Genomic DNA, 24,471 nt, shown 5'->3' with positions numbered 1-24,471 from the left:
AGCAGCGGTTTTCCTAATCCTGCCTCCATCTGCAGCTTTGATCTGAGTTTACCACGAAATATAAAAACACAATTTTAGAAAAAAAGAAGTTGGCAGTTAAGGTTTCGAACGTTTCTAAAATGGGACTTTCAGTCCTTCCCGCCACTCTGAAATCTGTGCAGTAGTGAAATCTTGGAGGTTGTTCTTGAAGAAACCTGCCATCTACTGGTCACGTGAGGAACTGGCCCCGCCCGGTGGGGGATGCGCTTCTCAGAGATGGAGATCCCCTGCCAGAGGCACCAAGAGGGCCAAGCAAAAGAACCCAGGTAGAATGGCAGGCTGGACGGGTGCAAATGCAGGAGCCTTAGCAGATCGGTGTGCTTTGTTTTAGCCGTCTTTCTCCCAACATTTGATAGGGTCTCCTATTCCTAGTGTGAGACACAACCAGATATCTCTGTGAGCGCAGCTTCTTTGGGGTCCTTCAAGGAGTGTGAAGGTACCAACACATTCTGTACTCTGTCTCCCTGCAACTTCCCAAGGGGGCATCTGCATTAGTTTAGTAGTCAGCTGAGGTGCGTTTCACCGATGCTTACATCTCTGCCTGGGATTGGTCTTACAGGTTCCCACCAGCAGTAGAATCAATTTTAGGTAATTTCATCATTTAAAAAAATAGATGATCACATAATATAATTGTGATTATCTTAAACTTTTATAAGTCTTTCATAAAAGTAAATTTGAAAGTAATTTTTTTTTTTTTTTTTTTTTAGCAGAGCCTTGCTCTGTCACCCAGGCTGGAGTGCAATGATGGCGCAACCTCGGCTCACTGCAACCTCTGCCTCCCGGGTTCAAGTGAGTCTCCTACCTCAGCCGTCTGAGTAGCTGGGATTACAGGTATGTGCCACCATGCCTGCCTAAGTTTTGTGTTTTTAGTAGAGATGGGGTTTCACCATGTTGCCCAGACTGCTCTTGAAATCCAGACCTCAGGCGATCCACCTGCCTTGGCCTCTCAAAGTGCTGAGATCACAGGTGTGAGCCACTGCACCCAGCCTATATTTTTTTTTATTAAAAATTTTAGAGGAACTGTTTTGTCAGACACTTTTTGTAAAGTATATGACAGCAATGTATGTAAAGAGCTCAACTTAGACTGTAGGTCAGCCAGACTAAGAATGCTTCAGTCCTCCGCCCCTAAGTGTTTGGGTATGTTACTATTCAGAAGTTCTTCTGCCCGCCCTTCCTCCCTTCTTTTCTTTCCTTTCTCCTTTTCTTTTCCCTCCCTCCCTCCCTTCCTTCTTTCCTTTCTTCCTTCTTTCCTTCCTTCCTTTTTCTTTTTTTGTCAATCAAGAAAAATGACCAGACAAGTCTCAATCATTTTAGGATGTTTATTTGCCAAAGTTAAGGACGTGTGCCCAGGAGACAGGTCTATGCCTTTCTCAGAATATGATTTTGAGGGCTCCAAATTTAAAGGGAAAAGGGCAGAATATTGAGAAGTACACAATTTTTGTATAAGAAAGAGGTAGGAAAAAATAGTCATTCATGCCTTTGTCTGGCTCAGTGAATCCATATTTCTTACATAAGATGACATAAACAAAAGGGGCAATGGAAAAACATGGGGAATCTGCATTTTACATAAAGTTAACACACACGAAATGGGGCAGGAAAACAATCGGATATACATTTGTGTCTGGCAGTCCGGGGTCACTGCACCTGTAAAGATAAGCTGTCAATGTGCATTGCCATGGTAAAGTTTTAACAGTTCACCAGGAATTGTCTTGAGTGCAAAATACGGGGGAGGCGTGTAGCTTTTCACCTTGCAGCCATCTTATTTAGGAACCAAAAGGGGGAGACAGGTTTGCATGACCCGGTTCCCAGCTTGAGTTTTCCCTTTGGCTAAATGAGTTTGAGTTCCCAAAATTAAATTAAATTTATTTATTTAATTATTTAATTTCATTCTTTCCGTCCCTCCCTTCTTTCTTTTTTCTTTTTTTTCTTCTTTCTTTTGTGTGTGTGTGCGACTTCTGGTGGCAAATCTCTGGGAGATTTTGCTGAGAAATCTGGGTCTGGGTGAGGGCCTTTGGACAGTTACAGTCACCCTGTTCTTGTGACATGAACTCTGGGAATCACAATATTCTTCATTCCCCTTTCAGCGAGTCCTCAGTCCACAGGATCTCACCTTGTGGCTGATTGCCTTCTTTCCTTGGGCTTTGGCCAGATGGTAATGCCGTGCCTCCCTTTGACTTGAAAGGACATTGCCAAACCCTAAGACCTACAAGTCTCAAGAGGAGAAGCCCAATTCCATGTCTATTGTGTCCCCTGCTGAGGCCAAGCTGACAGTGGGTAGGGAAGAGGTTTGAGGAGGAGGCATACACACCAGGAACACTCTGTGCTGTCATCTGATAATTTGCTCCTTTATCACCTCCATCTCTGTGGACCTGAGATACACAGAGGGCCCTCCATGTAGTGATGGGCACAGAGTACCTGGTTTCTGTCCCACAAGACTTGAGCTGATTCCCAGGATATTTGGCTAAGATGTCCTGCACCCAGAGCCCCCTCTAGGATCTGCTTCCAGCCCTTACTGACCCTGTCACGGCCAGCCCGAATCCTTCTCCTTTTCCAGAGCTGGCTATCTGCTATCCTGTGTCAAAAAATACATTTGCAAGAGGAACAAATCCAAGAAATACTGTTTCAAAGAGTAATTCAGAGCCAGTCAGACTTCCTTGTCTGTAGAGGCGCTAGGGTGTGAAGGGTGATGAGGGGGGAGTGAAGGAAGAAATGGGATCCCTCCTGGAGGTGCAGACTGAACCATGGCCACACTGTGAGGAAAGGCCTCCGTCCCGAGAGCACCACCCTCCCCAGTGCCCTCGGGAACCCCAGGCCCACCTCTCGCATCTGGGGGAGGAGCTGAGGGCTTCTGCCTGTGCTCTCTCCTCCAGTCAGGCAGCAAACCGAGGGGACTGTGGAGGACAAGCCACTCTGCCTCCAGGAGATGAGCGCTGCTGATTTTTCTTTCCTTTCCCTGAGGAAACAATACATGTGTAAGTCTCACTGCTGGGGGACTCCACAAAATTGTCATCTTTCTGGTGAGCTGATCTGAGAACTTTCAAAACATCTTCCATCCAAGTCCCCAAGAAACAGCTGATGGCACCACCTGAACTTCTCCGTATTCATAACACTCCTGATACTTCTGGATTGACCTTGTTTTCTTATCCTTATTTCTAACCTCCTCTATTTTTCTATCCACCTTCTTTCCAAGGACTTCCACTCCCAGTAATGACACCTTACAGCTCTGTGGGGATTTGGTATCATGATCATATTCTTACTCTATCCTTACACCAGCACTTTAATGTGAGCCATGCACATACTATCCCTGTGCAAAAACTAAGAAAATTGAGACCCCTGAAAAGAACAGACTTATCCAAAGTAAAGCTTGCCCAAATGTATAGCAAAGCTAGAATGAAAATCTCAGTCAGCCTAAACTCAGGGCTTCTTTTGTCTAGTGGCCGAGGGATTATGAATGTGGGCCACAGGTGACCGCCGCATTTGAAGAAGTGGATCGTCTTGCAGAATGGCATTGAAGCCGACCGTGAGCCAGTCTCTGCTGCCCCCTGGTGGCCAGGTGCATCCATGACTCCCCTCTCCTGTGGCTCTGCCTCTCCGGATGCTTGTCCTTCCCTCTCCTCAGTTCTAGCAGCGTTAGCTTTGTTTTCCCGCGTCTCCCAGAGGTGGATTCTAGTCAGAATGGCAAAGAGATCGTGACCCTTTTTTTCTTTCCCACACACCAACATCTTCCTGCACAAAACGGCCTCCCATAACATGCAGCATAATTGAGGATACAGCTCTTATCTCAGCACAGGTGGACCTCTGAGAAAGTGTATGCAGATGATTTGCAAGGAAACACGCACTTGAGTGTGAACAGAGCTTCTTTACGTGGTCAGTTGGCGCTGGTGTGACTGATCATTAAAAAAATTTAAATAATTCCAGCACTGGGTACCAGAGAGATGATACTACAGAAAGCATGCAATGGGTGGGATTTTTTGACACGTTCAGATGTGTAAAGTAAATTTCTGCATTTTCCTATTACGGATTCTAATTTTTATGCCAAGCCCTATTATGTCAGAGGAGTTCATCCGGTAATTTCCAGATAAATTCGCTGGCTTTCACACAATTAACTTAAAAACAGCCTCTCCCTCTCCCACCTGAGGTGGGAGGGGCTCAGGGCTGGTGCGGAAGGCTCTCCTCACATTTGCATCTTCAGCCCCCACAATATGTCACTATCCCGTCGTGTTCCCTGGTCATCACTGCCCTTCCCACACTGGTGGTGATCACTGTTATGTCCTTGACACCACTCTCCTCTTGCTGGAACATTCCATGCTAGCATCTTACACAGCAAACTTTCATCCCACTGTTGGAGCTTTCCAGAGTCTGCCACTTCTTGCCTTGGGGAGCTTTTCCCTTGCTGCTACCCTGAGAGGGACATCTGTGGGCATCACCATCATTCTGGGAACAAGAGGTGCAGTGGGGTTCATTCCCCTCTAAGTGAGAGAGAAACAGGGCAAAGAGACTCTCCTATCCTCGTGCATGTTTAATTGTTCCTCTTCTCTCCAGACCTCTCATCCTCTACAGTGAGGAGAGGGTCTTTGTCTCCACTGAAGGGTGAAGGGGAAGCCCTTTTATTAAGAATAGTAACCATTAGTTAGGGGGCCCAGTTATGGGCTGCTCATAACGGGGGGGGGAAGAAACTTCAGGAAAAAATTGACTGGAACCTTGTAACATCATAATGCTACAAAGTTTACATTGACATGAAAATCTACAATTAAATCAAAAATTATTCTGGAGAACTTTTGAAATCCTGAGTCTCTCTCTGAGACCCTCTAGCTCAAGGAACACAGATTAAGGGGAATGTAAAGGAAAATCTAGCAGAAACACACACACACCAAATGTGCCTGTAAAATCCCTGTTATTATACTCTTTGGGCCCAAGTATTATGCTGAGAAGCTTATTAAATTTCTTTGGTAAATATATGCGAGTAATTAAACCTTTTATGACTCAGCAAAGGGAGATAAAGTACCTGGGTAAAAAGAGCACTGACGTAGCCCACAAGGGACCGTGGCTGGTGCTCTGATCCTGGAGAGGGCCGTTCCTTTCTCTGGGCCTCTACTTTCTCATCAGTGGAATAAGGGAAGGCACATTTGACATTCAGTTTTGCTTCCAACTCCAGCCCTATGAGTGCCATGCTCTGGTGGAGACTTGACACTAGTTGGGAATCTTTGATGTGTGGCAAGGTGGAAGGAAGTGTGAAGACAGCCCCCGAACAAGGTGCGGGATGGTGGCGTCTGCGTGAGGACCTAACTGGGGGGAAGGTGTGGGGGAGTTGGGGAGCTGCAGATAAGGCTCCCATGAATGCCTTGGCTTTCTGCGGAAGGTGAGAATTGCCAGTGTCATGATTTGTCTGCAGGTCTGCAGAATTCGCAACTGAACCCAGCCAAAGTCCACTTGTCCCCTGAGTTTCACTTTCAAGAGGATTACAGCTGGTAGAAGGTGAATGTGCTATTCTGATTTTCATAATGCAATCTCATTTTCAGAGGGCCTCAGGGATTTGGCTCTGCCTTCAGCTTGGGTAAGACGGCTTACCGTCTCCTTCACCCAAAGTCCCGGGGGAGCTGCAGCCACCTCCACAGTCTCTGGCTCTCCCACAGTTCTGTCTTTGATCTGCACACCTCAGAACGCTGACCTATCTTTGACCCCCTGCTCTATGGATGAAGGATACATCTGGGGCCAAGTGAGAAGACCCAGCAGCACCAGGTGTTCACCCCAAAGGAGAGAGGGAGACACGTGAGTGTTGGAGTCCCTGGTGAAGGATGGCCACAGGAAGCTGGGGACGTTGTCTCAGATTAGAAAGTAGGACACATGGACAGAATCAATGTCCTTGAGGGAAATGCTGCCACTTGCTACACTGTCTCCCACTTACATGTTACGTTTATATCCCACTGTGCAGGTCAGAGTACCATTACAGCCCATTTGATCCTCACAGTGTTCTTGTGGAGCAGGCTAAGTGAGGAAGAGGCACTAGATTAAAAACAAGAAAACCAGGATCACATTACTCATTTGTCTTGGGTGATGTGGGGCTTGTCTCTGAGCCTTGATGTCCCCTTCAGCCACATGGTCATGACATAGCGTGGGAAACGTTTGGATGATTGTCTCCACCAGACAGTAGAGAAAATGGAGCCTCAAGAAAGTAAAATAAGATGTCCAAGATCACAAAAAAATTAATTAATTAAAAAAAATTTTTTTAATTTGCCTTGTCGCCTAGAAATCTTATTTTAGCTTTCTCTACAAAAATGTATTGTTTTGGCTGGGTGCAGTGGCTCATGCTTGTAATCCCAGCACTTTGGGAGGCTGAGGTGGGTGGATCACCTCAGGTCAGGAGTTCGAGACCAGCCTGACTAATACGGTGAAACCCCAGTCTCTACTAAAAAAGAAAAATGCAAAAATTAGCCAGGTATGGTGGCAGGCACCTGTAATCTTAGCTACTTGGGAGGCTGAGGCAGGAGAATCACTTGAACCCAGGAGGCGGAGGTTGTAGTAACCCAAGATCGTGCCATTGCACTCCAGCCTGGGCAACAAAGCAAGACTCCGTCTCAAAAAAAAAAAATAAGAAAGAAAAAAAAAGTATTGTTTTAACGTATGATAAACTACAGCTGTTTTTAATGTCTACATAGATATATAAGCTTCCAACTTCGTGAACTGTGAACTAAATTAACTTATTCTCACCACTTAGTTACTATGGTTACTTGGCATTTTGAGAAGTAACATTTGAGGCTTTTACTGAAAAAAATTCTGATGACCCATGATACGTAGTAATTTGCAATTTTCTTTGAAATGAATTTTAGGAGTGCAGGGTGGGCCTTGAAATCCAGAATTGTTAATCATCTAATGCCTAAACATAAGCTGCTAATTATTGTTACAATTTAACACATACTTTATCCAGAAAATTAAATTAAATGAGTTTATGAAAATTTGATGATACATTTGCATATTAGATCATATATCTTGACAACACCAAAATGTACCGTATTTAATAAGAACAGCAGTTTCAGAAGATTCTTGCACTACATCCAAATGGTAAAACAAAGGGTTCAAAAGTTTATCATTTTAGACTGCAATTTAAGTCTAGTTATCTATTTTCAAAAAAAATGTGCCAAAGCTTTTCAGCATCCTGACAGCAAACCCTGTGGCAGGGCTCTTCCTCAGCACCACCGATGTTCTGGGCTGGATGATTGTTTGCTGTGGGGGCTGCCATGTGCATCACAGAATGTTCAGCAGCATCTCTGGTTTCTACCCAATATATGTCCCCTCCCCCTAGTTGTAACCACTGAAAATGTCCCCAGACATTGCCAAATGTCCTCTAAGGGCAAAAACCACCTGTTTCCCCATTAAGAACCCTGGTCCAAGGTGGTTATTCTCCCTGATACACTCTCTCACCAATCTATCTGAGCACTAGAGAAAGTTAGGATGTATTTTCCCAACATTCTTCAAAGGCTTCATTGATTTGAGCAATTTTTTTGAGAGTTCATTTGTAAGCTTTCCCTCCCACTGCTTTGATATAAAAGACCTGCAGGAATACAAGCCTCTAAAGGCGTCTGTAGCAAGTGTGGGTTCATTTTAGTTCACACGGCTGAGAAATCACGCTTGGCATGGATGTTGTAGTGCTTTCTGTGCCCTTACTTGGTGGGGAAAAAAAGTTCCTGCTTTTCACAAGAGGAGGCAAGGAAGCATCAACAACACCCTTCAGTCTAAGGGGAAGTGACTGGTAAGTTTCAGGTGGCAAGAGGCTGATGATCTGCACTGTCTTGTAACCGCCAGCTGCATTTTCACATAAATATCATACTGCCCTTTTAGATCTGGGTATTGTGATTGGGCTCATGAAAGTTTCCTTAGAGATAATCTTATATGAAAGTACATATTTTTTATCAAGCAAATGGGCAATATTTGAGTAACAATAATCTCCTGACTCATTTGGTTGTTAATCTCCATTTCAGAATGTTGATTTTTTTTCCCTCGTCCCATAAAATCTTACTAACATTAGTTTCTGGGAAAGGAGGAAGCAGTAATTGACTCAACATTGCTCCTGAGCTGGCTTTTCTACTTGGTGTGAAGCAAGTTTTCTTTTAATAAAATACTGGACTATCACATGTAATAAATCCTAGAATTCTTTCACTCTGAATTTTGTGTTTTACAAGAGTACAATTAGCCTTCTAGCCTTGTCCTGTTAAGTTTTAAACTTTTTAGCTGTGTAGAAGTGTTTTTGTTATGCTGGTACAGTGGGGTTTTTGGGTTTGCCAATTTCTGGCAGTTGGGCTTTTTTTTAATTCACTCCCGTGTTTTTAAATCTATTCTACAGGGCGACTTACAGATATTTTCCAGACCACCTTTCTACTACTCTTTCTTTCACTTTCCATAGCATCCCTGTGCCCCTGGGTTCTCTGCGTGTGAGCACTGAATGTTGGCCTTCTGGCTGCAGTCTTGGGATGCAGGGTCTTCGTGCCCTTCCCTCCACATGTAGAAAACTGTGGCAAAGAAAGGTTTTGCAGGAGGAATTGGGAGGAGGACTAGAAAAAAAAATACTTGAATCTATAAGTTTTGCAAGCTCACAACAGATGAATCTAAGGAGTTCTGTTTGGTTTGATTTGGTCTGGGTTTTTAAAAATATTATTGTCCCTTTACCTGAAGTGTTTTTTCATTTCAGTCTCAAGACTTCCTTATGCATAAAAACTTGCTTAAAATATTGTCTCCTGAAATTAGGGTTGTTGAGGCAGGAATAATTTGATAAAGATTTATTGGAAGCCAAATGTCAGGATTGATGCAGGAAGACACACCAATGAAGTTGAGGGTGTTCCAAAGTCTGTTACAAGTTGGAAAGCTTTTGTAACGAAGTTTAGGAGGAGGGATAGGGGCTCTTCACATCGGAGTTGTCATTTTTCATTGGGGGGTACAATACAGAGGTTACAATCATTGGATGCAGATGACAATGTATAGGCTAAAATATTTTATGCACAAAATAATCAGTAAAACTTCATGATTCAGAAACAAATCCATATCCTTTCTGATGTCAGTAGGTTACATATTAATCAGTGCATCAAACTAGCTCAGAAGTTACATTGAACCCGAATTACATCAAAGTTTGGATGTATGAGCAAATCTGGTCATAGGTTACAGAGGTATCCTTCAATCAGACATTATCTTATGTGTAGGAAAAGGCAAGGACTATGATTGCTTATCTTTTAAGAAGTAGAGTGACTCAGGCAAGAGAGATGGGAAGCCATGTGTTCAATCTTGTTTGTCTTTAAAGCTTCTTTCCCGAGAGCTGCAGGTATCACAGAGTCAGGGGCTTTGTGGAAGTATGCCAGCAAGAAGAAATGAGCAAACATGGCTTCTTACATTTGCTACTTTGTCTCACAATATAACACATTAGAAAAAGGGTTGGATGTGACCAGTAATTGCAGAAAAATGGAGCCAAGCCTATTTCATGGACTGTGAAGGGGTTGATGTGGATTCTCTGTTAAGACTGCATAACCAGTGGAAGCCATGGAGCATGCTGGGTTGTCACAGTCTTACTTAGGCACAGTGTTTCCTTGTGTTTGTTCCAGGGAGGATGGTGGATTTTCCAGGGTACAATCTGTCTGGTGTAATCGCCTCCTTCTTCTTCATCCTGCTGACAATGAAGCAATCAGGTAGGATTCCTTTTTCCCTTTACTATACAGTCTAAAGTCCCAGGGAGCTAGCCTGGGTCCAAAGGTCTAGAACAACATCTAAGCATGTAAGTCTGGGGCCTACGCACCTGTGTCCAAGAAGGAACTCCTGACTTTTAAGGAGTTCCTCCACTCCCTGGAGCTCCTCCACTCCTAGCTGAATCACCTTTGGAAAGTTACTTGAGCACCTCATGCCTTAGTTCTTTCATCTTTTTAATGAGAATAATAGTAGTAACTATGTCCCAGAGGCCAGCACAGGCTTTAGGACTAAATGAGACATTAAAAGCACTTGAACCAGTGGTTGCACCATGTTAAATTCTCTCCTGCTTCCAACAGGACAGTACTTTGGGGTCAAGAAATGCAGCTGCTTCTTACCATGAATTAAGCTGCAAAAAAATTAAATAAATAAAAATAAGAATTAGAAGGAGACCTCGAAGAAATGGACTTGGAAATCTCACTAGCCGAATTTTGTCAGTCAAATGTTGCACCTTGAAAAGAATTATAAAAATTCAGTGTGCCCATCAATGATAGACTGGATAAAGAAAACGTGGCACATATACACCATGGAATACTATGCAGCCATTAAAAAGGATTAGTTCATGTTCTTTGCAGGGACATGGATGAAGCTGGAAACCATCATTCTCAGCAAACTAACACAAGAACAGAAAACCAGACACCAGATGTTCTCACTCATAAGTGGGAGTTGAACAATGACAACGCATGGACACAGAGAGGGAAATGTCATACACCACGGATTATCAGGGGGTGGGGGGCTAGAGAAGGAATGGCATTAGGAGAAATACCTAATGTACATGACGGGTTGACGGGTGCAGGAAATCACCATGGCACGTGTATACCTATGTAACAAACCTGTACGTTCTGCACAGGTAACCCAGAAATTAAAAGTATAATTTAAAAAAATTTTTTTTAATTCAGTGTCAGAGGGAGATGTCAGAGTCCCAAGGAAAATGCAGCATGGCAAACTGGGAAAAAAACATTGGACAGGGCATGAGAGGGCACGGGCTCTGCCTCGGCCCTGCAGCACTGGTGTGGTGTGATGAGGCTGCTGCCTGCTCTGCGCTGTGCTGCAGCTCCCTGCCCTGTAACAGTCAATCTGATGGGGTGTCTTCAGTTCTAGCTTCATTATTCATTAATGAATAACGCAAGCAGATCTCCACTTAGGCTCTTTAGCCACCTTTTGAGCAGCAGCTATTTGATACCCAGAAGTAGCTAAGTAGGGGGAAGTTCTTCTTAGCAGGATTGGATCTGCACAGAGAAAGAGCAAATGGCCCCAGAGCATTTAGGATGAGAAAGAACATATCATACATGACATAAAATGATCAAATATAATAACATACATAACTGTCAAACATCTCTTCAATTTGGAGATACACGGAAGAGATCAGACATGTCTTAGAATTTGTTTGGAAGACTCAAAATCTCTAGGCAAACCACTGTTCTTAATCCAGCACAAAATGTCCTTTTGAAAACTGCCTTGTACATAGTCCCAGTAATTGGCCTCTTGCCTACTCCAGGCAAAAAAAAAAAAAAAAAAAAAAAAAGCTCACTTTCATATCTAGGCGAAGAGGAATCCTGACAGGCTAAAAAAGCTAATAATTGATTTACTACCTAAATTTTAGGAAAATAAAATGTTAGCAACAAGAATAAGGTTTCCAATTTAAAAGTCGATTTACATGAAGACAAATGACTCAAGTAATAAATAATTTACTTGAGAATAAAAAAAAACAGGTATGGTGGTGTTAGTATCTTAAAGATGAAGAAATTAAGACTTCAAATCTCAAAATCTTACCAAGAATAATAGATTTGCCCCCAAATCACATAGCTGGTACGTGACAGACAGCAATCTCACTCACATTTTTGAACTGCATTTATTTTCAGTACACAAAATGACTGTGTAACAAACAAATGTGCAATTCTTCATGCCAGATTTCTCCAAAACATGAAACATACATCCCACCCTCTTCTAATTGCCTCCATTTTGTTAGACTGGACACCCCAAAGCATGCATATTGATTTTCTGGTTGGCATTTCCTCATCCCTCTTTTTCACTCATTTTGTAGATGACTTTAGAGTCATTGGTCCTGCTCATCCTATCCTGGCCAGGGTTGGGGAAGATGTCCTGCTAACCTGCCAGCTGCTCCCCAAGAGGACCGCAATGCACATGGAGGTGAGGTGGTACCGCTCAGAGCCCAGCACACCTGTGTTCATGCACAGGGATGGAGTGGAGGTTACTGAGATGCAGATGGAGGAGTACAAAGGCCGGGTAGAATGGATAGAGGATGGCATTGCAGAGGGAAGCGTGGCACTGAAGATATACAACATCCAGCCCTCCGACAATGGACAATACTGGTGTCATTTCCAGGATGGGAACTATTGTGGAGAAACAAGCTTGCTGCTCAAAGTAGCAGGTGAATATCTGGGGAAAGACACAGGGTCTCAGGAGGCAGAAGTATATTTGGTGGTAAGCTTTTTGTCAGTTGAGGAATTCCCTTTGAATCACCAAGCTAATTCCTAATGCTTAGTCCTCTACACTGATTGATTTTAAAATAAGTGGTTCTTGAGTCTTCAAAGCAAGCTTAGTGTTAAAATATTTTCCAAAATTTAATTTGCACAGTTTTGACTGTTCTTGAGGATTATTGGAAATCCATGACATGCAGTCATTAGCAATTTTGCTGAGACACACATTTGTGCTGCCTAAGGCTGGTGTGCAAGAGCAAGCCAATTGCTGCATGAGTGAGCCCAGCTGACTGCCCCACATCTGTATCTCAGGGCCTCGGTTGTTCTCTACCCAACCCCGCCTATGCAGAAACTGGGTGTGAAAAGGTTCTTTCTTGGTGAAATGCCCTCAGTTAGAAAGCTAACAATGAGACTGAAGAGGCCAAGAACGTTGTGCTTTGGAGATTGCCACGTACTAATGTTCAATGAATTGGGGCCTCACAGATTATTTTGGACACACCCACTGTGAATGGGAAGGTTCTTCAGATTGCTGTTTTATTAGCTAAGCAGGAAGGGGTGGGTAGGAAGGGGACAACTGAAGAATGGATCTGTCTTATGAAATGTAAACCATGACATGATTCCCTGACAGGACTAACTCCTCTATGCTCTAAAGAGAAAATCAAGTAAATCCAATTACTAAGGTAAATGGGAAAAAATAGTTTTCTGGAGATGTTAACATCCCCGGCTGATACTGCTTCCTTCTTTACTTCCCTAGGAGGCTGTTTCCTAATAACTTTTTTTCCTTAACATTCGTTACTTTTATTATGTTCGAGGTGATTCAAAACAGATGGAAGATTCCATGTATTTCTGAGATGTGAGGAACAGGGAACATAATGCTGTATTTCAATATAAGGAACATTTACAAATAAGTCACAAGTTTTCTAAGGCTCCAAGGGAAGGGAGTAGGTCTCCCCTTTACCAGCAAGTGATTAACACAGAATTCCCATTTATGGAAAATATAGTCCTCTTAGTTTGGGTTTGGGAGTTTCATACTAGAGGGGGAAAAATCATGAGTTCATAAATTGTTCTAAATTAAGATTTCTGAAAACCATCCTACCCATTGAATAGAATATTTAGCTACAAAAAAACTCATGGATCTTCACATTTCACATACTCCCATTTATCCACCTGCTTTCCAAGATTACAGCCACCAGCAAAAGATTCAGAAAGCACAGGCCCCAGGGAAGTGATTTCTGACTTTATGTTAAATATTCTGTCTAAATTGGAGTTTCAGACATCATCTAAAATGTTAAACAATGTGCCCAATACAGATAATTTTAAGATGAAAAAGGCGGAGTTCATGGCACAGGGGAATTAATGAATAAATTACACTACATCTCTGTTTACAGTGCTAGAGGCATTGCAAAATGTCATCATGTCCCCCTTCTCTGATTCCCCTTTCTGGATCTGGAGAAAAATACTTGTCCGATGCTAAAATGTAAAGACCCAGACTGGGGAACAAATAAAGTGTATCTGTACTCAAATTTGAATGAGGAGACTTTGGTCAACTTTCTGCTCCTCAGACTCCTGAACTCCGACCATCTGTCCCTGTGAGCAGCGTCATTGCCATCTCAGTCTCTGTGATTTCTGCTCCATGGGCTCTGGGTGTCAGAGCTGTGGCTTCCCTCTGCAGGTCTGGGGTCTGCCCCTAACATTCACATTGAGGGATCTGGGGAAAGTGGAGTCCAGCTTGTGTGCACTACAAGGGGCTGGTTCCCAGAGCCCCAGGTGTATTGGGAAGACATCCAAGGAGAGAAGCTGCTGGCTGTGTCTGAGCATCACATCCAAGATGAAGATGGCCTATTCCATGTGGAAACCACTCTTGTGGTCAAGAACGCCTCTGCAGAGTCCGTGTCCTGCTTCATCTACAACCCTGTCCTCAGTGAGGAGAAGGGGGCAGTTATCAGCATCCCAGGTCAGTGCTCTGCCTCTAGGACCACCATGCTCAGAACAGCCGGAGAGGTCCCAGGGACTGCACCACAACACCCATATTTTTATCAAGAGACATATCTATCATTTAGTAATATGTATTGAAAGCTATAAAACATTTATGACTGGAAATATATGCATTCCATTTTAACTGAATAGCTATTATAGCACTTCCATTATTTTTGAGTTCTACCTTTTCTTCTTCTGCATTGTTTTTACTCACGAGTATTCACTGCATTGTGAAGAAAATAAAGCTATATTTCTTCAACTGAAATGGCTTCCTGTGCCGCATGTATCATATGAAGATAATGAGATGTAGAGAACTATTTGCATAATAGAATACTAGTTACAGCCTTATTTATAAATAGCAGCAAAAACAACCCCCAATACAACAGTACAGTGTTGAGTCTTGTGTTATATACTTTATAGAATTGATGAAAAATATATATTTTTAAATAATTTTAATGGTTGAAAAAAATCCTCATGATGTACTATTCAGTGATAACCATGACATCTATATATAAATAGGCATTTCCAATCACATAAAAGTTGTTGGCTTTAAATGTCTTATAACTGCACTACAACTTTCAGGATACCCTCCACATTTGGATATAAGTATACAGTTATTCATATAAATGGATAGATAAAAAACTTTAAAGTAATGTTATATTTTAATTTTAAATGAAGCTGATCGTATATTATATACAGTCTCTCCATTTTGTAATTATAGGTGATATAGTTTATGTCCATATAATTTTGTACTTTCTGTATGTCTATAAAAGGAACATATGTTATAACTATCAGTTATAACTGATAGTTAAGTATTTGTGCTGTAAATATCAGAAGAAACCAACAGAATCATGGGGAGATAGAAGTGAGAGCATTTTTTGTTGTGCAGAAAAAGAAAAAAAAGCTGTATCATTGGGTAATCAGCGGGAAATAATCTGTATGTTTCTGCTTTTCATATTTTTTCTATGAATTGAACTTTCCTATATAACATATAACTTGCTTTCTTTTTTAAAAAGTAGTTTCTCTCCTTTCCTTTACACCAAATTCCTTAATACGTTATTCTTGTTCTTTTTCCAGAGAAACTCCAGACTGAGCTGGGTAAGTATGAAGTGCTGACACACACCTGTGCAGGGAGCTTCTGCCCTCCCCAGCAGAGGGAGGGGAGTTACCATGAGACCTTGTGATCAGAGGAGGAACTGAGGCACAACTTTACCAGATCTTATGTTCATTAAATACCAGAGGGGACCAGCAAAGTGCAGCCTCATTCAAGACACTTCCACCGTGTAACCTGACACTTTGGGGGCTCATGGGGATTCCGGTGAGCATCAGATGGACACGTATAAGGAGCACTGCATCGTCTCTACTCTGTGTGTTGAGGGGAAAGGGAGTTACCTTGGAGTGTGTGGGATGACAGCAGACAGCTGGCCAGGGTCTGGAGGCCCTTTGAACACATTTCAAGTGTGAGCAAGGGCAGCATCATTATGATAACTGGGATTTGCACGCACCACCTCCCCACTCAACCCTGCTTTGGGGTCCTGCACCTGCTTCTCACCACAGCAGGCCCCTAACCTAATCACTATTGGGAAGGAACTGTTACTTTCTAGGTGCAGCCTGGGATCCTGTGACTGAGGCAATAATTTTTGTCTTTATAGTTGAACTGAGGGTATTATTTTACTGTACCTGAGATAAGTGGTTTAAAACATAACCAGCTGATGTCTGAGTCCCTTTCAGTTCCCCTTTACCTCCTTACGATCTCCCTCCTTTCCACGGCCTCTTCTCCCAGCCCAAGGCAACCTGCCTGCTCCCTGCCTAGGTGTATAGAACCTGGATCGCTTATGCCCTCCTTCTATCAACACCCTGCTCTCCCTCAAGTCACCTGCTCCAGGAATGTGGGCATGTGTGTGCTTTAGGTGAGCTTAACCACACCTTTCAGCCCACAAAAGAGATTTTGAGGAAAATTAGGGTAACAAACACAGTGCAATCTCTACCAGAGTCTAATGTGGCACCTTCAATCCCATCAGGCCATAAACATAAAGGGAAGGGTGTCTGGAAGGCGCAAGGTAACTCGGCAATCTGAGGAGAGACACACACCTGTGTACCTTACCCTTCTGAGATTAGGAAGTCAAGCTAGTGTCTGGGGCAGGTTGACACAAGTCTGTCTCTCAAGAAGGTTTTAGGAGAAGAGTCACTCCTCTGAGTTCTCTGAGACCCACTGGAGACCCAGCACACAAAATATGACCCCATGTTGTGTTGTTCCTAAGTCATGCTGACCTGCCGGGGCCACAATTAACCAAGGTGGAAATATGGAGCTTCCCTTTGCTTCCTGTCAGGTGGGAGAGGAGGACTCTGGGCACTGAAGCTCTGCAGGTGAGCTCTGGTGATGGGACACACAGCTCTCTATGGAAATCCTAAGACTGAAATCCCTGCTCATACTCTAGTAATAATGTTTTTCATTTATAAAGATAATGATTAGGTTTTTTTGACATATTAATTGTATGCCAGGCACTATGCCAAATGTGATACAGGAATTGTTTCATTTTTTTCTTACAATAGTTACAAAGTTTAATTGCTTTATCCTCATTTTACAGCTAAGAAAAAAATCTTAGAGACATATCTGATTTGCCAAAAATCAGGAAGAAATGGTGATGTTTGCCTTCCAATCTACATCTCTCTAACCTAAGAGTGCAAGTCCTTAATTACTTATGTGTGACTTTATTGGCTCATTCATGTCTATTTTTCTCATCTTTAAAGTGAACAGGTTGAATTTAATCTGTAATGTAGTGTCCAGTTCTAAGAGACTAGATATAATTAGCGTATTTGAGAAATGAGGTAGTGCATTAATTGAATATGATGATTGAAAGAGGATTATGTGGTTTGATGATGAGATTATCAGGTTTCAAGGAATCGGTGTATAATTCAAGTGTATTTCACACTCCAGAAGGGATTTAATTTTTCGGTGGATATTCAGGAGGCACTTCAGAACATACACACAACAACCAAAAACAAAACAAAACAATACATTTCAGCACAAAGTTGTCTGGAAGGTTGTGTACAAAACTGCATAGAAAAAGGAGGTTAGCAACTACTGCATGTTCACACTTATAAGTGGGAGCTGATTGATGAGAACACATGGGCACATGGCAGGGAACAACACACACTGGACACCTGTTGTGGGGTGGAGGGAGGGAGAGGATCAGGAAGAATAGCTAACAGATGCTGGGCTTAACACCTGGGTGATGGAACGACCTGTGCAGTAAACCACCATGGCACACGTTTACCTATGTAACAGACCGGCACTTCCTGCATGTGTACCCCTGAACTTAAAAGATGAAGAAAAAAAGTGAGTTAGACATAGCGGCTCCCAAGGAGTTCATATTCTAGTAGAACATCAATTATTAACAAACAGGGCTGCATAATTTTTCTAGTACTTTAAACTTCAGTTTTACTTGGATACTGGACAAAAGGAATTTTGGCTATATTTATAATGCATCAAATTAATTGAATATCCATACTTATATTTTGCATTGTAATGGAATTACAATGGAATTTAGTCTCCATTGAAGTCCATTTTAACTCTTAATTACCTATGTCAGGCAGAGCAAGCCAGTTTAAGATCTGATATGTGCCACAGGTCACGGACAGGGAATAAAACCCTCATATGGATAAAGAAGATGAGGAAACAGTCTGTTTTATTAAGTAATTTACTGTAAGACATGTGGATGGAGAAACAGCCCCAAACTAATCCCTAGTCCATTTTTTTTTCTGATTCTTATCTTCAGACTTTAATAGATACATAGGGGAGGAAGATAATATTGTTTTAGGTAAAATTACAGGACAAAGCAAACAAAATGCTGGAAGTAACTGGGAGTCAAATATTACCTGAAGTGATTTTCCTCTCTACAAAGGTAGCTGGCAGTTTTCGGCCAATAACATAATGGGATGTTAATGCCTACAATTTGATGCTTGTGTTTCTATTATAAAGTATCACAATTTATGCAAAACCATTCTTATCATTTAATAGAAAAAGACAGCACTTAATTTAGAATAGAGAAAAATTGGCATGGGCAGGCCCGATGAGAATGGAAATGTAACATAGCTTGGGTCCAGGGAGGCCCTCAGAGATCATCTTTCCCCACCTTGCACAGTGGGAGAATTAGAGCCCTTTTTCACATTCCTCATTGTTTCACAATTTGTATTTTGCCAACCTTCCTAATTCTTGATCTTAAAATGTTAATCTTAATTTTCAAAATTATTCTGAGGACACTTAATTGGCCTGTGTCTATAACTCCACTATGTAGAACATTGGGGAAATAAAATTTAGTGGCTGGACCAGACTTACAAGGTACTATAAAGACTACCTAGATGAAGATTTCTTCAAATATCACTACCAAAAGTCCACATGAGACTCATTTTAAACCCCTCCCTGTTACCAAGTCAGAGGGTGGGAATGGCTCCAATGCCCTCAAGTCTCACAGGTCTGTGCCCCTCTGCTCACACTGCATGGGCTTCCAAGCACTTTATGCAAACTATTTTGTTCAACTCTGAAACAACATTATGATTTTGATAGTTGTATACCAAATTCATAGTTTAAGAAACTGAGGCATTAAGAAGTAGTTTAAAATCATACAGAATTGAAGTGTTAGAAGAAAAACTTTAAACAGATTAAATTTAGCAGAGTCTAACTGAGCAAAAGATGACTCATAAACAAGGCATCCCTCAGAATCAGAAAGGTTTCAGAGAATTTAAAGCAGCAATTTGGTCAGACAGCAGTTATAGACAGAAAATGGAAATGAGGTACAGAAAATAGAAGTGAGCTGCAGAGACGGCTCTACTGGCTGCAGCGTGGCGTTGCCAATTTGAATAAGGTTTCAACAGTTGACCACTGCAACTGACTGAAGCGCAGCAGCTGCTACTCAGCGATTTATTACAAAAGTGCACTCCTCAGTTAGGCTTAGCCCCTAAGTTAGGCTTATTCATAAAATGATTTTGCAATTAAAACTCCCAGAATAAAATGAGCAATTTATAAAGTTGGCCCCAGAATGCCTCTGTACCTGAGTGCCTATGTAACAAACTGTAACCTAAGTTAGGCTTTCAGTGGCTGATGTGCTAAGTTAGACTGCAGTTTGTCACATGAGGAGTCAGGTACAGAGCCATCTGGGCCAAATTCATAAACTGTTCATTTCATTCTGGGAGATTGATTTGTTTGTTTGCTTGTTTTAGACAGAGTCTCTCTTTGTCACCCAGCCTGGAGTGCAATGGCATAATCTCGGCTCACTACAACCTCCACCTCCCAGGTTCAAGTCATTCTTCTGCCTCAGCCTCCAGAGTACCTGCACTACAGGCATTCAAGACCACACCCAGCTAATTTTTGTATTTTTGTAGAGATGGGATTTCACCATGTTGACCAAGCTGGTTGAACTCCTGACCTCAGGTGATCCGCCCACCTCGGCCTCTCAAAGTGCTGGGATTACAGGCATGAACCACTGTGCCCATCCTATTCTGGGAGTTTTAATTGCAAAATTGTTTTATTATTGGTCTGTAAATTGAAAAAATTATAGGCAGAAGCAGGCAGGGGTTCAATTACCATTTTACTCGACTGACACACATCATGGACTGATTCCCCCTTAAAGAAGAACAACCTCTATTCTAAGTCTGTGACACCCCCACCTCACCTAAGGATGACCCTGAACCTCACAGCTTCCCTGGGATGCTCATGGTTTCTAAACTCCAACGGAGCTGTTCTTAGAGATGACATTATTGGTTCCATTTTGATTCTTTCATCATGTTTTGTCCACTGTATTCAACAGCTTCTTTAAAAGTGATTGGACCTTCCCAGCCCATCCTTGTCAGAGTGGGAGAAGATATACAGCTAACCTGTTACCTGTCCCCCAAGGCAAATGCACGGAGCATGGAGGTGAGGTGGGTCCGATCCCACCGTTATCCTGCTGTGCATGTGTATAAGGATGGGGACCATGTAGCTGGAGAGCAGATGGCGGAGTACAGAGGGAGGACTGTGCTGATGAGTGACACCATCGACGACGGCAGACTGACGCTGCAGATACTCAGTGCCAGACCTTCAGACGACGGGCAGTACCGCTGCCTTTTTGAAAAAGATGATGTCTACCAGGAGGCCAGTTTGGATCTGAAGGTGGTAGGTAAGAAGTCTAGAGAGATATTTTGTATTCAATACCTGCTCCTACCCCTTTAATATGCCAGTTCCTGGACAATTTCTCTGACATTTGAAATTTTCTTAATGCTCATTTATCATCAGATTTATATCAAATCCTCCAGTGTGCAGAACTGTCATAGTTACTTAAAATCCACAAATCAAATGGATGAAATTTAATTATTTTGGTATAGAACTTGTATCTTTTCCAGTATCTTCAAAAATTGACCATATCTTTAAGGAAATCTGAGTATTTTACTACATATTTTACAAAAGATTCATTGTTTTACAGTGTGTTATTAGAATTTGGGGAAATGTGATAAAATTCTAGAAAGTGTAATTATTTGAAGACTAAACTGGAGCCACTGTGTAAGCAAAAATTATAAAGATTGACAGCTTTGGCAGGGACAGGGGAGGAAAGATGAAGTCACTCCCTGCAGCATCATTTCCACTGTCTATATGTGTGAGAATTGACACGTCCAGTGTTAGCAGATGCCACTGAGTACATATAGTCTGAAGTCTTTGATATGCCATGTGTTTCTCCCATGGATTTTGATTCTAAATTAATAAACATGTTTAGGAAATAGCCTCAGGAATGCATGTTGAAAAATTACACGAGCCTCGTATTTTCTGCCATTGGACATAGACATTTATAAGGTTTCAATTTTTGAGAATATCCTCCTACTCAATATTTTAATCCTGTCCATGTGACCCAAAAAGTTATTTTGTTCTCAGGGACAGAATAAATGTTGGATTTGAACATTTACCCTACCTCTTAATCGTTCCAGAATGATTTAGCTATACAAAACATAAAAATAAGCAAACAAACAAAACAGGAAAATGCTCCAGCCAGCCTCATCCCTGAGTGGAGTGCAATCCCCCTTAAGCTTTTCTCCCTTCCCCAAGACCCCACATCACCATCTTTTCTTCCAGTGAAATTGCTTTCCACACAGCCACTTGAAAGGACTCTACACTTCGGTTTCTTTTTCTCTGTCCCCAGGTCTGGGTTCTTCCCCACTGATCACTGTGGAAGGGCGAAAAGATGGAGAAATGCAGCTGATGTGCTCTTCAGATGGGTGGTTCCCACAGCCCCACGTACAGTGGAGGGACATGCAAGGAAAGACAATACCATCATCTTCCAAGGCCCTGACTCAAGGCAGCCATGGGCTGTTCCACGTGGAGACATTGCTACGGGTCACAAACATCTCCACTGTGAACGTCACTTGTTCCATCAGCATCCCCTTTTTGGGCGAGGAGAAAAGAGCAACTTTTTCTCTCTCAGGTTGGTGATTCCATATGTTCCTTCAGGCTTGGAAAATAAATATGAAGACCAACTCAGACCTACTCACTGTATTGCTCTTCTTCCTTTTTGATTTTTATTTGCTTCTCTCTGACGAGGTCTCCTGCTATCTACTGCAAAGCTGGTTTTCAGGACACCCAGGGATTGTACTCCTCTGAGTTTCTCCCTGACACCCTGAACTAGAGCCCTGAAATTATATTTAGCATTGGATACACACTAAATTCTCATAATTGACCCTGTCTTCACTCTCTCTAAATTCATTTCTTCTGATGTGAAAACAATCACAACACTTTGTGTTTTCCCCTCATGGGACACTTTCTTCTGAATTAGAAACTGATTTTCATTAGCACCATCTTCATAGTTGTGGCTTCGGTAATTTTATCCTTCTGCCCCCAAGTCATTCCAGTGATTGTGTGATGTAGCTGGAAGAGGGAAGGAAAACAGCTTGTCTGTGCATGTGTACATTTCTGAGACGAGCAAATACAAAATACTTGCAGTCTCTCCTCTGCATCTCCAGAGCAGGGAGGAACAGGCCAACTGCCTCCTGAGATGCCCAGTTCCCTCCCTTCTCTCCAGCCTAGAAGCTGCCCAGATGAAAAGTACAATTTTGATTTTGTTTCAGTTTCAGTTTCATGGGATTCTTGGGTTTCCATTTTAGAGTCCAGGATGACTTTTTTATGGAAGACACTGTTTATTTTGGGATTGCTTCTTGCTGTGGCTGTAGGCCTGCTCAGGAGGAGGGGCTGAAAGAGGTAAGTCACGGAAACAGAAACAGAGGAGCACATGCAGTGGGAACCATACTGTGTACTTCCCCAAGCCTCCCTTTTCAGAAGTCACCCATGGGAGACGTTCAGTGACTATCCAGTAACTAAGGAAATGTGAGAAACAGGAAAGCACATGGCTTACTATGCACTACAGGATCAATAATGAATGAGGTCAGAGTTTCCACTTGTAACAGAAGCAAAAGGATTAAAAGATAATAATTTTATTCCCTGCTGCCCATTTCCCAGTGATCTAGCTAAGGAAGAAGATGGAAAAAGTTAGTGGTATAGCCATCCTCGTTTTTGAGGCTGAGAGCTGGTGTTCACTGAGACTTGTTGGCACGAACATTGTCCTGTGATCTTTAAAAATGAGGTGACCTCCTTGTTGGTGATTTCTGTTTTGCTGGTGATTTCTCATCTGTTAGGGAGGCTTTTTGGGTGCTCTAGAAAGGGCTTCCACTTTTAATATCTTATGTCCGTGAAACACTTGTCTTCCTGTTTGGCTGTTAATAGCATTAAATTATATTGATTAATTATCAGAATGGATTCTCTTTCTTTACAGTGAATGTGACACTGGCTTCAAATACAGCTCATCTGAAACTGATTTCTTCTGAACAAAACGAGAGTGTGATCCATGGACATTCGGGCAGCCAGACGTCCCACAGAGATCTGACTGTCTGCTCTGTGAGCCAGGGGCAACTCCTGTCAGGGAGCTGGTACTGAGAGGTGGAGGCCGGGGACAGGGTGCAATGGGTCCCAAAGGTTGCCAAACACATGTTGCAATGAAAGGAGTCACCTCTGTGCCACCTGACAGTGAGTTTTAGGCAACAGATTGCAAAAGAAATAAGTACTGGGCCATCACCTCTCTTCCAAGCCTCCTCTTCTTGAAGGTGGCCCCGAACAAATCAATCCCCCTGACCTTGCCTCTGAATACCTCTCCTCTTGTAACGTGATTGGCAAGTGCCCTATCTTCACCTTCCCCAAAACTTCCTTCTCTGGGACTCCACAGCCCTCTTCATTCTTTGGTTCCCTAATGTAGGTTCTCTGGATGTTTTTTCTGTACCCACAAGAACATCTCCAACATATCCAAGGAAAACAACAATCTGGGATTCTGGAAACCAAAATGATATTGAGTCCTGATCGCTTTCTCCTTTCTCTAACTGCTTGAAGGGGGCTTCCATGATCATCAGCATACCAAGTCAAGGGTGCTTTAATTCTACTCAGGAAAATCTGCTGGAGACTGATCCCTTCGGAGACCTATTCTGTCCCAGGTTCTCTGGGATTCAGCCTACCAATCACGATCTGACATCTGATAATCAAGGAACCTTAGAAAATCCCATGGGAAATATAGATTAGCCTACGGGAAGAAATGAAAGGAATAATCAAGATTTGATCAGTTCCGTTTTTTCTTTTTCTTTTTCTTTTTTTTCTGAGACAGAGTCTTGCTGTATCACCCAGGCTGGAGTGCAGTGGCATGATCTTGGCTCAGTGCAACTTCCACCTCCCCGGTTCAAGCAATTCTCTTGCCTCAGTCTCAAGAGTAGCTTGGATTACAGGCCTGTGCAACCACGCCTGGCCTATTTTTGTATTTTTAGTAGAGATGGAGTTTCACTTTGTTGGCCAGGCTGGTCTCAAGCTCCTGGCCTCAAGTGATCCACTTGCCTTAGCCTCCCACAGTGCTGGGATTACAGGCATGAGCCACCGCCCCTGGCCTGATCAGTTTCTTTAAGATGGTGACAATTAATTGTTTACATAGGTGGAACTGAGAAATTTTTTTTTAATACAGTTTTAAAAAGTGAGTAAAAATACAGCTGCTTAAGAGGGAGAAAAATCTGATCACTAAAATATAATCTTGGAAATCTTATAAAGTGTTGTAAAATCCCTACTCCAGATTTTTTGAGAAAGTTAATACAGGAAATGGAGTTAGGAAAAAATTTTAGACTTTCCAATCCAGGAGAAAAATTATGTACCACCTATATGAACATGTCAATTTTATTGTTAGAGGAAAATAAAGTGCACAATTTAAAATTAATAATTATAAAATAAACAAATATAAGCAGTACA

The 24,471-nt window shown here is 42.3% G+C and overlaps 1 protein-coding gene across 2 annotated transcripts; it reads left to right on the top strand.

The window, feature by feature from the left end:
- The first annotated feature begins 5,401 nt into the window (after positions 1-5,401).
- BTNL2 (butyrophilin like 2) lies at positions 5,402-23,797 on the top strand. 2 transcript variants are annotated; one of them, XM_032268954.1, is made up of 9 exons: positions 5,402-5,808; positions 9,624-9,707; positions 11,807-12,154; positions 13,876-14,157; positions 15,258-15,278; positions 19,988-20,335; positions 21,347-21,628; positions 22,305-22,398; positions 22,970-23,797. In XM_032268954.1, the coding sequence occupies exons 2-8, from the start codon at positions 9,629-9,631 to the stop codon at positions 22,391-22,393; spliced, it is 1,449 nt and encodes a 482-aa protein (XP_032124845.1). In that variant the 5' UTR covers positions 5,402-5,808; positions 9,624-9,628; the 3' UTR covers positions 22,394-22,398; positions 22,970-23,797. The 2 variants fall into 2 exon arrangements, with proteins under 2 accessions (XP_032124845.1, XP_032124844.1); XM_032268953.1 differs by lacking the exons at positions 5,402-5,808; positions 9,624-9,707 and having other exon boundaries at positions 11,085-12,154.
- Positions 23,798-24,471: the final 674 nt, after the last annotated feature.

The sequence above is a fragment of the Sapajus apella genome, unplaced genomic scaffold (genome assembly GCF_009761245.1).
Source record: "Sapajus apella isolate SASKATOON/1434 unplaced genomic scaffold, GSC_monkey_1.0 scaffold188, whole genome shotgun sequence".
In the NCBI taxonomy this organism is placed as follows: domain Eukaryota; kingdom Metazoa; phylum Chordata; class Mammalia; order Primates; family Cebidae; genus Sapajus; species Sapajus apella.
The sequence above is the reverse complement of the archived record's forward strand: the minus strand, read 5'-3'. Positions and strand labels throughout refer to the sequence as shown.